The sequence below is a fragment of the Mesitornis unicolor genome, unplaced genomic scaffold, assembly GCF_000695765.1.
Source record: "Mesitornis unicolor isolate BGI_N332 unplaced genomic scaffold, ASM69576v1 scaffold24925, whole genome shotgun sequence".
Lineage (NCBI taxonomy): Eukaryota > Metazoa > Chordata > Aves > Mesitornithiformes > Mesitornithidae > Mesitornis > Mesitornis unicolor.
In genome coordinates this window covers 1-13,848 of record NW_010186510.1, presented here as the reverse complement: position 1 = coordinate 13,848, position 13,848 = coordinate 1, and the positions used below count along the sequence as shown (strand labels likewise).

The 13,848-nt window shown below is 35.7% G+C and overlaps 1 protein-coding gene across 1 annotated transcript; it reads right to left on the bottom strand.

Moving 5' to 3' along the window:
- Positions 1-260: 260 nt before the first annotated feature.
- On the bottom strand, positions 261-13,689 carry LOC104541192 (ubiquitin carboxyl-terminal hydrolase 12). The gene is made up of 6 exons (XM_010185181.1): positions 13,468-13,689; positions 8,288-8,364; positions 8,003-8,086; positions 5,452-5,649; positions 2,983-3,061; positions 261-920 (listed from the first exon to the last, which is right to left on the bottom strand). The coding sequence occupies exons 1-6, from the start codon at positions 13,675-13,677 to the stop codon at positions 819-821; spliced, it is 750 nt and encodes a 249-aa protein (XP_010183483.1). The 5' UTR covers positions 13,678-13,689; the 3' UTR covers positions 261-818.
- Between the last annotated feature and the right edge of the window lie 159 nt (positions 13,690-13,848).

The following is a 13,848-nucleotide window of genomic DNA, read 5'->3' as shown; positions in this document are numbered from 1 at the left end:
TCTTTAATATTTGTGCATAATTAGTTTTAATTCAAATTAATATAAAAAATGTCCAATACTTGTTAGAATAAAGGACAATACACAAAATCCTAAGTTACAATAATTTATAAATAAAAATAAACCATTACAAACCAAATCTTTCCCCATACGGAGATTAAAAGCCATAATCTTGACTGATTGTTCCCGATCATACATTATAAATAACGTAAGCTTCTTCAGAGAAGCAAAACATACTTGCCTCCCTGACACCAGTTCATATCTTCAGCTAAACTACTACCATCAAGAAGGCAATTGTGTTGGGCCCAGATATATCTTCTTGCTTATATGTTAACCCTTTCAACCTAATTCTTCTAAACTTAAGCACAGGAAACTAAGTTCACAAAGAGTCCTTTACCTTTTATACACGAAGTCTGTATAAAATACAGATTTCTAATGCTCCTGTTACACCAATCTGGCAGTGCAGTTAGAACCTGATTCAAATTCACCGAAGTCCATGAAAGGTGCTCCAGTGATCTTAAAGGGCTTTGAATTAGGACCACAGAGATAGTATTACCTAACAGAAAGCTCCTGCAAGAGTGGCTGGTATCTCTCTTTTTGCTTATGGGATGCAGTGGAGATGTGTAGTCAGCATGATACCTGAGGAAATAAAATGAAAATGATACAAAGGTTTTAAGAATCCCAAACTCTTTGCTTAGTTGTGTGCAAACTGTGCTACTGCCCCTGGAGCTCCTCCCTGCTTTCCTTTTTTCTTCAGTGCTTGCTTCATTCCAAGATAGAAAAGATGTGAGGCATAAAAATCTCTTCACCACAGTTCCCCCTCAATCACGAGACTGATAGAAGAGGATGTAACCAGATTCAGAGTTCTTTGAGATATCTGATGTCAACCCGTAGAATTCTTCAATAGCTTGTGCATCAATTTTCTGTATGCAAAAAACCACAAATTTAAAGTAAGAATATCTTGCATAATATATATGTGACATTAAGTTCCACTCTAAAAACTATTGTCAAACAAAAATAACTTTCATTTAGTTACATATAGTAATAAAATCCAAATAATTTTTAAACTTGATAGGTTTTGGATTGCCCTCTGCCACCAGCTGTGCAGAGGGTAGTGGATATATACATTTTATATATCAATTTTTAATTATTGAGTGTAGTATGAGTACAACCTTATGTGCACTGCTTGTATGAATTCCACATAGAAAAGTTTCAAAGACAACAATATCCCATTGAGACTTCAAATTCAATATGAAGAATTCAAGTGCAGATTATCATTTCCAAATCTAAGCAGTGTAAGACAACCAAGTGCAGAGGAGAATAAGGAGAAGGCAGAGAACAAAGGCCAACTTCCTCTATGTTTTTCACACAATGTTTGCTTGTGATCCTGTTAGCTTGGAAAGCCTCCTATAACCAAGATTTCTGTGGAAAAAGCCAAAACTTCTGCTAGGAAGATGAAAAGAGTATTGTCTGGTTTTCATTGTCATCATATTCAATTACAAAAGAAACTGAAAGCAAGCTCTCTTGCCACATTTTAAATCAAGGGAAATTTAGGCCACAAATAAGAAAAAGGTGAAAAAGCTAAGTTTTCCTTCACTTAAGCAGATTTTATTTAATCTAATTCCCATTACTTGGAATAAAACCTCTCTTGGGAAGGTGTGAGCCATTCCAACTTCATGAACCATGGGCCTAAGTGTCAACGAAATGTTTTAAGTCTGAGAACAAAAAGATTCTTTCCTCTCTCTTTAGAAGGGCTAAGAGGAAAAAAAATACATTACTGCCAGGTGTTAGAGCTTTGTAACTGGAGAGATTGTCCCTGATGTTTGCGAAATCATGTGAGATCTACTATATCTCTCTGTTTTCCCTGGAGGAAAATGAACTTTTGACCCTATCGAGACACTTCAGTTTACTGCGTATCTTGATAAGACACAGAGGCAATCCATCTATTTTCCCAACAGCTCTGTGTATTTCCATGTTTGTTATTTCCTGTGTGAAAAAGTGCCCACAATGTGGCTTGGAGGGAAGAACTCTTCAATACTCTTTTACTTGCCCTGCCAATTAACAATGTAATTCCAGCATCTGCCTCATTCTTTTTCTTTTTAATTATGCAGTTCTTGTGTATTGTAAGGAAAATGTAAACTATTCATTTTACAGATTTAATTAATTGAAATAAAGTCAGGAAAAGGAGTTGGACAGCACAATCATACTTTTATTCACGCAGAACATAGACAAAGGGGAAAAAAGGAAGATTATAGAACAAGTAAAAAACCTGAGATGATATAATATAGGGACACCAGCAGTTTCCACTCTCTTAATAAAGAATAAAAGATAAGTGATGAAACAGAAAGATGACAAAGTTAAAACTGGTGAACTGCTGTTCAAAAAATTAGTTGGAAATCTTTTTTTTTTCCTTAATACTAAGAATTCCTGGAAGCATGGCTAATATTAGTAAGAATACAACCAAAAGCAAAAGGCTTCTGTTTCAGGGATTAACTTTTCAATTTTAGGACAAAACCTTAAAAATCTGAAGTCTTTTCCTATTTTGGTATTTGTTACACCTTTGTCTAAAACAATCGAGGGTACTCAATAAAACAGACTACCAGACTGATCCATTCCATCCTGATCTGATCCATTCCTAAATGGATCATATGGCTTGCTCCAACAAATTGCCCTCAGAAAATAATTGCAGTAAACCCACGTTTTCTCTATCTTTATTTGCCCATGTCTGGTTGTGATAGGACCAGCTTATTAAACAAAGGTGAAAGACAGTGGTCATAAACAAAGGAGCTTCTTTTAAGAAGTATTAAAACCAAAATGTAATTCAAAGTATTGTACAGTCAAATTGTAAGGCACAGCTCTGCGCTCACAGTTACTGCCAGTTAGACTAGGGTTAAACCCTTTTTACTTTAAGTAATCATATACAAAACGGAGGTGCATGCACTCTGGTTGGTATGAGAAAATAGTCCAGGGTTACACAAAGCTTACCTCAACAATATCATCATCAAAAAGCAACCAAAAATCATGACTCTTCACTATTGCAATATAATGTCCTCTGTTAGGGCCACTGTAAAATAAAATTAGAAAAGAACACAGACAATAACACACATGTATGTAGAAATGTGTTTCATTACATTGGCTTTTTTATTGTAGAAAAGCAATACTTAACAGTAATTAAAAGGGCTGACACTAAATTTTTTTTTGTATGTTTCTCTTTTTTCCCCCCCACTTATACCATCTTCATAATGAGGTCTCACTTATCTCTACATTTAACATTGTGCTAAAAAGAGGATTATAATTTCAAATTAGGAATAAACAGCACAAGCATAAAAATATAAATGAAATTACAACAAAACAAAATAAGAGACAGAGAAGTGAAATCAAGAAAACATTCTCACCCCAAACTATTTCCAATCTTCAGAAAGAAAAAGCTGTAGAGCTTCTACAATCTCCATTGGGAATGTCTTTATCTGGCCCACTGTACACAAAACTGAACTACAATGACTGTTTAGAAGCCTTAAGAACCCTCACAGCAATAAGAAGGGCTCAGAACCAAATTAAAACTGTGGTAATGCACAGCTCTTCAGTTTATGGTAGACAAGAAATTTCTCCACAACTATGACAGAAAAATCTAATCAGATTTCAAGTAAGGAAATAATACACTTTCTGAAATAGCTGAACCTTACAACTGAAAGTGGACAGCTAGTTACAGCAGTCCTGGAACTGCCTTAACCGGCTAACAGCACTAATGCAATTTTTATGTCTAGAACAGAGAGGGAAGGTTGACATCTCTGAACGCCACACCTGTGTACCAAATCACATAATTCAATGAAAACAGCTTGTCTCCTGTCATGGCTTTGAGAATGGATAAGTTCCCATGACCGCAGCTTGAATGAGGGAGACAAAAATGGTCAGAATTAGACAGAACGGTCAGAAATGGATAAAATGGATTTTCCCCAAAATCCAGAATAAGAGTATCCCAGAAAACTATTCTACAAAGGCTTATTTTCCATAACTGTCCTGGCCAACTTGGGATCTAGTCATCTTAACTCTACTGTAATCCTAGGTCTACCTAGGGAGGAATGGAGGGGTGGGTGGGACAAAAGGCAGTAACTGGCAACTAAAGGGCAGGTCTGTCATTTTGAGGGACATCGAGAAGTTGGAGGAACGGGCTGATAGGAACCTCATGAAGTTTAACAAATACAAATGCAAAGTCTTGTGCCAGATTATCTCCATCCAACAGCACCAGTCACGAAACAACTGGCTAGGTGTGTTCAGAAGGTCAAAAAGTTGCGCTGTTAGCCAGCAGCGCATAATTTTGGTGACAGGACTCTGTGGGGCTGTACTGTAAGGGTAGAGCCATCAACAATGTGATAATCCCCACCATTCTGCATTCTGGGACCCAGAACTCGACATGGGACTCCAGACATGACCTTGACAGTTAAGGGAGAGACTGGTAAACTGGAAGAAGTCCAGTAGCAGGCCACTACATTTGTCAGAGGGCTACAGCACCAGATGGATGAAGAGAGCTGGCTTTGTTTAGCCTGAAGACCAAATGAGGACTCCAGCTGCTGTCTTCCACTACCCAAAAAGGAAGAGTTATAAAGAAATCAGAGCCAGCCTCTTCTCATAAATGTACAGTGGAAGGACAAGAAGCAGTGGTCACAAAGTGCAGCAAGGGAAATTCTGACTGTATATAGGAAAAAACCACAAAAACCCTTGTGAGAACATTTGATGGACTGGCACAAGCTGCCCAAAGAGGCAGCAAAATCAGCATTCCCAGTCACAAAACTGAAAGCAGTAATCTAACATCAAAGTTACCCCTGCTTTGAGCTTTACGTAGTTGACCTCACAATGTAAATTATTCTATGATTCTAGATGTTAAATCATAATTTTCAATTCAGGGTATTATCTATCAATAAGCAGTTTGTAGAGCAGCCCTGATTTTAAGACTTAAAGCCACAAGAACATTTGTTGAATATAGCAAAACGGAATACAAATTTAACAGTCATATTCTGAAAGCAAGGAAACAAAGTAATCAACAAAACTCATAATATACAGATATATTTCAGAAAATGTTTCTCAAGCCTTAAAAAAACCCCACAGCACCCTAAAGGAAATCTGTTCTGTAATGTTTCTCTTCCTAAGAAACCTTTTTTAAAAAAATTACCTTTAAATGTTATTCGAGTTATAGAATATTGCATGTTTTGTGTTGTTTTTTAAACATAGCTCATACAAAGATCTGTGATGTGAAATACACTGTTATCACTTTTCACAAGGAACTATCATGGCAACGAAGTCTCACGTTCTGTCAGAATCTCTTCACAATGCTTTCTTTCCTAAGAAACTTTTCTTTTAAGAGGTTTTTAAATGCTATTAGAGTTATATGATACTGAGTGTTTTTTAAACACAGTTAAGCTTATACAAAAAATCCCTTGTGTAAAACAGAGTTATTACCTTCCACAATGAACTACCACAGCAACAAGGTCATACATTCTGTCAGGATTTGTGGCATCTCCTGAAGTGTTAAATAAACGAAGCTCTAAAGGAAAAACTACTCTATAAGAGAGTTTTGTGTATCGATGCAGCTGATCCATGTACTTAAATCTCTTCAAATGGAGAGCTAGAATCATAGGCAGCTTTTTTACTTTCATCCTGAAAAAAAAAACAAAACCAAAAAGCCAACAATATTTCCAATATCCAGTCAAAACATTTAGTTTTAGAGGAAACCTGTTCTACTGAAGTCTTCAAAAATTTTTCCAAGTATTAAAAGATGCACAAATAATCAGCTGTTTAACAAATATTGTTATTATAATATATAAGAAGAAGAATAGCCATGATGAAGCCACATAATAATTTAGACACGATGACTGCATAGCACAGAACTCAGTTTTTAAACACACCTCCTCATAGCTCTCCTGAGTTCCCAAAAGCAAAACCTAGATCCCACTTGGTATACAGCAGAGGTATTGGAACAAAGTTGTTCCAGAGATCCCGTTCCAGTTGAATTTCTCAGTAAACCAGCCAAGTCAAACAAGCTTTTTAATATAGTTACACCACTTTGTTACATATGTATTACTCCAAGTTTTCATATCAAGCCATTCATTTAACACTGCCAAGGGATACAAATAGCCCACTGTTACTCACCTTACCTCATGCTACCTAACCAAGCTAATGCTGTGCTCTAGCACAGTAATTTTGTACAAATGTTGCAGCATTATTTTATGGTAGTCAAAGCCAGAAAATTATAATCTAGTTTTATTGAGGGCTCCCTTTCCTAGTTTGAGGTATTGAGATCTTGCATCAGTGCCTACAAATCCTCCTAAGTCCACCACAGCTGGCCTGGCAGCAAGAACAGAATTTCACTCTCTGGGCAATAAATTTGCCCATACTAACAGAACGACTAGGCTAAAGTGCTCTGCTTCATGGCACAGCTAATTGCCTTAGATCAGCACTGTGTTCAATTTTTCAAAATGGCTTCAGCCCCCAAAGGTAGCTTAAAAGTCTCAAAAATACAGCTCAGGTTTCAGATATGTCTACTAAGAACATATTTTTAGAATGCCAGGAAATGTTTGTACCAGACTATCCTTTTTCAAAAGATAGGGGGCTGTGGACAAAACCATTGAAAACACACTTTTCTTCCTTTTTTCTCATTAAATTTAGACTGACAGTAACCTGTACGAAACTCTGATAGGGGGTTAGGTTAAACCTGCTAGGTTAACTTTCTCCATGGCAAGGGAAGATGACAGAAGCAACTATTTTTAGGGAGATTTATATTTTTATTATATTACTGAGGTACAGATATAATTTCTGCTTCTTCATTTTCCAAAATGAAAGTCCTCTTCTCAAAATGCATCTGTGTTTGACACTTCACCTTCACCTTTCACTGGTGAAAAAATTCAGTACGCCACCTTTGCTAGTTGAGTAGACACTACCACACATGAGCTCCATGTTATAAAGATGGAAGAAAATTATGACTGTAGTGAAACTGAACTTACACCCAACATGGAAAGCAAAATACAAACAATAAAAGTTGTGTTTTGCCAATATGGCGGTGCCTACAGTACAGGTTTATGTCAACACAGCTTATATTGGTCAAGGATCACATTACCTCCCACACAGAAAAAGAGCCAAGGCAAGAGAAAACAACGGGACAGACCTGGCTTCACCACCCTCTAATACACTCCAATTAGTGAGCTTAGGCAATGTGTGAAGGCAGACTTTGCAGATGAGATGTGCCAAAAGCCATGTGCCGAATCCATAGTAAACCAAATAACCAGGATCAGTGGTATAACCAGTAGAGCATGTCAGTGTTCCCACCTCTTCAAACAAATACTTTCTCACATAGTAAATACCACATAGTACACAGAATCAGAGGTTTTTCAGAAGAATTATGAGGCAGACAATAATAGTTTTTAACAATAATGAATTTCAGGCTTCCACAGAGCTTCTGATGCTTTCCAGGAGCACTGTCCCGCAGAAGTTTAGCACAACTAATTACGCACTTTTAAGAAACAAGAAACTCACTTAACAAAAAAGTTGCAAGCCTCATTCTGACTGAATCAGAAAAAAGTGCTATCAAAGTGATTCTTACAGCAACTGGAAAAAATATTTTATTATTAAGACAAAACCAAGTTTAAAAAGTCACATGAAATCAGTGACTATTCATCATTACCCATAATCTTTGATTAGTCACTGGTAGTTTGTTTTAACTTGTCTTTTTAACTTATCTTTGGTCTTAAGAACACTTTTTTTCTTGTTCCTAAAATAAACAGTGATTCAAAGGAGTCCCAAAATGCTTTATATGGATTCTCATTACTCATGGAAGCAGGCTCATTGAATTCAATCAAGAGGAATGTAACCAAGTTACTCTTAAGTGGAAGAAGGGTGAGAAAAGTTAAGGGAAAAAGAACATTCTCCCCCTGCCTCATACACACACACAAGCAAATACAGGAGCATTTTCATGAAATATGTAGGTTATTTTTTTTCCTCCCTGAGTCTGATGTACCTTTTATGTGCTTCTTGCTTACTGCGACATTCTTCACAGTAATATTTGTATTCACTGCACAGAGTTTCTGTATTGCTGAAACCCCTGAATAAAAAAGAAAAAGAAATGCTCTAGATATTAGTTTCTTACCTGAAATATACATGTAAATATGTACACTATAAACATAATTTTACACTCTTAACAAAAAGCTAAACTTCACTAAGCTTGTAAGTTTTTAGTTTTACCTACTCCTTTCTGGATAACAGATAAAAGACAAATTACAAAAATTCAGATTGTTGCATCTACCTTAAACAATGTGTGATTGAAGTATTCTGCTCCACATCAACTGAAAGGTCTAAGAAGTCTTCATCTTTGCTGCTTATCTGCAGGAAAAAAAGAACCAATAGATTACAGTTAAAACTAGTTATACTAATTTACCTCTGGTTTTCAGTATCATTTTCTATTGATAGAATGCATCTTTTACCTTACAACAGCCTTTTAAAAATTGTTACAAGAGGCCTTTCTATTTCAGAGATTTGCTAAATCTCTGTTTCTGATTTTGTTCAGGAGTAGGGAACATTATATGTGCCTGTGGGGGTATATAATGCCAGTTTTCATTATGCTGCGATTCCAGCTCAACTTCAATGCCAAGATCCTTCTACACCTTACTCTTTTCCAAAAGAATACAATCACTGGGATTCTTCTATTTAGTGTTCTCTCCTGTTCTTCACCTATGATTCCCTCCAACTGAAAGTTAGCTATTTGTATATATCACATAGTGTCCATAATAAAGAGCACAAATATTTTGAAGCATCTTCCTGGCTAGATTCATACCATTAAATGAGAAACAGATGGTAAATTTGTTGGTAAATGAGAGCTTGAGACTTGGTCTGATAGGGGCAGAATAGTGCATAGTCATTTCTTACAAAAATGCAAGAATAACAATTAAAGTAAAAAAAATATAAAATCTTAGAAGCAGAGAATAAATTCCATAACAAAACCTGAAAAAATGGTGATGAATGAAATCCACAGCTGCCCTGAAAATCAACTCTGTTATCAAAAGATTTAGGAAATAGTAATCTGCACCCTTAACTTTTGTCTGCTAGTGTTTTCTCTCTGTATCTAAATATACTCAATGCTGCTGATGAGAATGTCCTCTGCCTTTTATGACTCCTAGGTACAAAAGTATAAATGCTTGTAGAAAAGATGCCTGGCTGCAGTTTCTTGATTGAAAGCAGGAAAAGTTAAACAGCTAAAGGAAAACTAATCTAAGCTGATCTTTAAAACATACGAGATTTATGTTCCCTTTTCAACTCAGAATAACAATAAATTTGAAAATTTTTCTCTGATTATCAAGAGATGAGAAACACACAGTTCCTAAGGGCAGCATCTATGGAGAATACGAAGAAAAATACAGGTTATCAAGACAACTATTTTTGAGAAATAATACCATAGGACAAATCTGAGAACTTATGTAATCAAGATAAAAGCTTCTGTTAATACCTGTGGGTGGACTGGGCAAGGAGTCCTCCCACTCTTTCATAGCTAATCTTTCCAAGAGTAAATGCACATGTACACAAAACGTTAGTACACCAGTATATATCACAACTACTACATCATTTAGATGCTGAAGTATAACATTTATATTTTTAAAGAGATCTCAGAACATATATGGAAAACTTCCAACATGATTTAGGAGGGGAAAAAAAAAGCCACCGTCATCTTCAGTGTGCTGCACATTTCCTGTCTTCAGGGATGTACTACGGTTTAGTTGTGTGGACAATTTTCAAGATATCCCCTTGCAAACCACTTTTGGAACTATCAAACTCAAGTTTATAACACCAAGAACTCTGGTGGAAATAATCTTAGTTTAGGGATTAAGAACGGCTCAGAAAAAAAAAAAACCAGTTCTAGAAAATACTCTGCTGCAGTGCTCAGCTAGGACAGCTGGAATTAAGGAGTCATGTGATCAGTGTTATTCAGACAAGCAATTACAGAATTCTTCCTCTCTTGGTCTAATCAAAGAAAATTCCATGAAAGAATAAAGATTTCACAGGCAGCTTTGCTGCAAGCAGAAGCCGTAAGGGTGGGGAGGAGACAGAGAAGAGGAAAGGGATGTGCTGTACTTGGTTAAAAAAGACATTGGTACTGAAAGCAGAAGTTCGCTAAAGGAATTCTTCCATTCTTAGTGATAATAATGATAATATTGCCTTAAAGAACCTCTCTCAGGTTAGCTTGTGCATTTAGGATCATGAGGAACCATGAAAAGCTTTATTGAAAGAATAGCCAAGTGGATTTTTTCCATTTATGTTGATAATTTTGAATCACTATTCTTAATTTTTAAGATTTTTTTGAACACTCATATTTGAACAGTATTTCCACCCCCCCAACATTAACTTATACAATTTTAATTTAAAAACAAAAAAAAGATTTAAAAGTCACCCTCCATCCCTCCACTCACCCCCACCTCACTTTTGTAGAGGTTCTGTTTCAAATAAACATCACTAAGTTACTTAGACTAAAGTTGCCAGTGCTATATATTTCAATCTATAGAATGGAAAAAAAATGGACACTGTCAAAAAACCTCACCACTTCCAGAATCAAGCCCTGATGTGTTCAAAAAGCCATCTGAGTGCTCCTGACAGGAACATATGAGTAACAGTGAAGAATCTGAGTGTTCCAATGTTCTGGCTAAAAGCAATGGTACACTGTTTTCACAGCAAGGACATAATCTGCACTCAGACAGCTCAGCTGTAGTCTGATGACCAATGCCACACAGAACAGAAAGCTCAGAAAGCTAACACACATCAAATGTGTATTTTTTCCAGTTTGGAATTTCACTAGCAATGTGAAACAGCTCACTGACAAAAAAGCTTTTGCAACTGTAGGCTCCCATGCGTGCTAAGGCAGAAACTATTTTTAAATGAAGCTGAAACAAATGGCATGATTTATCCTGCTTTCCCCCACCCCCCAAAAAAAAAAGATATAAAAAAGCAGAGTATAGTTAAGTCTTCTACAGTATTCCTGTAAGAGAGACCACTGACATTTTCCTTATTGACTTCTCTCAGTTGAAAGTAGGATTGAGCCAAAGAATTTTATGCCTTGTAAAGACAACTGACAATCCATTTTGTAACTTATCTATCTTATACTGTGGCTTGACCCATGACACAAGTCTTTGTTAAAGAATCACATCTATGTTCCTTACATTCCACTGTCCATACTTAAACTGAGGATAATCCTTTAGTCAGTTCATATTTTATCTTAAAGATGGGCTAATGAGACAGTGGGTCCTGGAAAGAAGCTCTTTTCTATAATTAGGACAATTAAAATTAGAATAAAATCTCACCATGCTGATTTTAGGAACCTGGAGTATGTTTGGCCACTTAGAAGATTATTATTCTCCCTTAGAGTGAAAATATTTTATGCCTTATATTAAAGTATGCATTAAATTTCAAATTTGAAGAAAAAACATACTAAAGTTATTGTCTTATGATTAAGAAGCACTAATTCATCCTCTATTGCTGTGTAATCTTCTACATGAGCTATATCCAAGAACTTCTGACATTTTAAGCTGTATTTCTAAACGCACAAAGACTAAATGCCAACAGCTTCCAATAAACATTAAAACAATCACATGTGCTCACTGTATTTGAAAATAAGACAGTATTCACAGTAATAATACTTAATGTGTCTAAATGTGTTTCTGAGTGCCCATTTTGAGGTCACTATATTTCAATTAGACAAACACTGATATGTTCAATAGACAGAAGCTGGTAAAATAGTTTCCAGATTATTAAGGCTTGGAACACAAAGGCCCTAATATGCTAAAACTCTCCAAATTGTGATAGGCCTGATAACTAATAAAATATGCTGGGAATGAGCATATCAGCATTTTAAGTTTTAATTAAGGACTGTACCTAGATCAAAATCCTGACAGCCGTAATTCACTATGCCATAGTGAGAAAAGGTAATGACCTCAGTCACATGAAGAGACTAAGCTACACTCACGTTTCAGGAAGAAAAAAATTCAGTTCCAGATCTAAAAGAGAAGCAATTGACAGTTGCCATGAAACAGTTATTAGGGAGGGGAAATCTACCAGAAAAGAAAATATGGTAGCTAGAAATCAGCACCTAAATAGCTCAAAGTGCCATGATCTACTGAAGTCTGCAGTTATATTACAAGCAACATTAGGAAGCTATTTTCTTTGAAATAAGAGAGGTGAGAATTTCTAGAAGATGGAAAAAAATACATGTAAACTATATAGATTTATTTTGACTAATTCCTCCTTTCCAATGTCATGCTGAAACACGGGCACTACCTAAATAAGTAAAGGGAAATAGCTATGAAGAGTCATACAAAAAAATACAGTCATTTAGCTTTTTACAATATTCAAGGCATAGACCATGACAGAATTACTGTAATTTTCAAATTGTGCTGCTTTTCCTCTTTCTTTAAAAAAGCAGGTAAAATTCAATTATAAGTTTTTCTGAAATGTATACTTTCTCTTATTGTAGAACTATTCTCAAAGAAAATTTCAGCATAGCTTACACAAAGGAGTTTATTTCTCAAGGTCTAGTATTAGAGGAATTCCTGTGGACAGACATTTAGGAAACAACTACTTCTATTGCACATTAAGTTATGTTCTTTGAGAATCCCAGTCTACTGTCTCAGTGCCAAAACCCAGGCATAGTAAATGGGTTTCAATAGCTTTAAATCTAAAAGCTAGAAATTGGTGGAAACTGATTCAAAATACTTATTTATGACGTGGATCACTAAGCAAGACATTAAGGTAATTAGAGAATAACTCTACATCCCCAAGTAGTAGGCTTCATTGCTCTTAGGAATACATAAATTTAAATTTTCTAATCTAAATTTTGAAGTTAATTATGATCATGCTGACAAAAAAAAAAAAAAATCAATTGGGCATTTTCCTAATATCGACCAAATTTATTTTCCTTCAATTAGACCTTATCGCTCTCTACAACTACCTGAAAGGAGTTTGTAAAGAGGTGGGTGTGGGTCTCTTCTCAAAAGTTACAACCAATAGGATGAGAGGAAGTGGCATCAAGTTACGCCAGGGTAGGTTTATGTTAGACTTTAGGAAAACTAACACTAAAAGGTTTATCAAAGACTGGAACAGGCTGCCCAGGGAAGTGGTGAAATCACCATCTTTTGATGTATTTAAAAGCCTTCTAGACACAGTGCTCAGGGACATGGTTTAAAAGTGGGCACAGTAGAGTTAGACAATGGTTGGACTTGATGATCTTAAAGGTCTTTCCAAACATAATGATTTTATGATTCTAATTCATGCATCAGCTGTTGAAATTTTCTCACTAACAAAAAAAAATTCAAATGTTCATATGAATGTAAGATTTCTAAAGATAGAAACTAATCTAGTATGTTAGTCTGTTGAGATAAATGAATCACAAGACATGAAGTTCTGAAACGTGGAAAAATTCATTTTATGAAGTATACCCAGACTTACAGTTTCGCACGTAAGACATCTGGTTTCATTAGTTAAAGTTCCCTGAAAGATTTCATGAACCCAGGTAGGGTCTGGCGGGCTGTTCTTTTCATTGTCAATGTTCCCGTTAGGTAGGCGACCATTTTGTTTCTCTTGTTTTCTTTCTTCTTGCAAGATATCCGCAATTGTATTTAATAGATAATTTAAGAATTCATGTGCATCCTGCTGCATGTAGTTATCAAAAAGCTCTACAAGATAAAACAACAGATTTTTTAATTAATCAGGTTTTGCTACACTACAAAAAAGTTTTTAAAATAAGTTGAATTTCAAAACCAGCCTATTTCATGTCTTGAATCATTCATGACAATACAACACCAATCACAGAATCACAGAATCACAGAA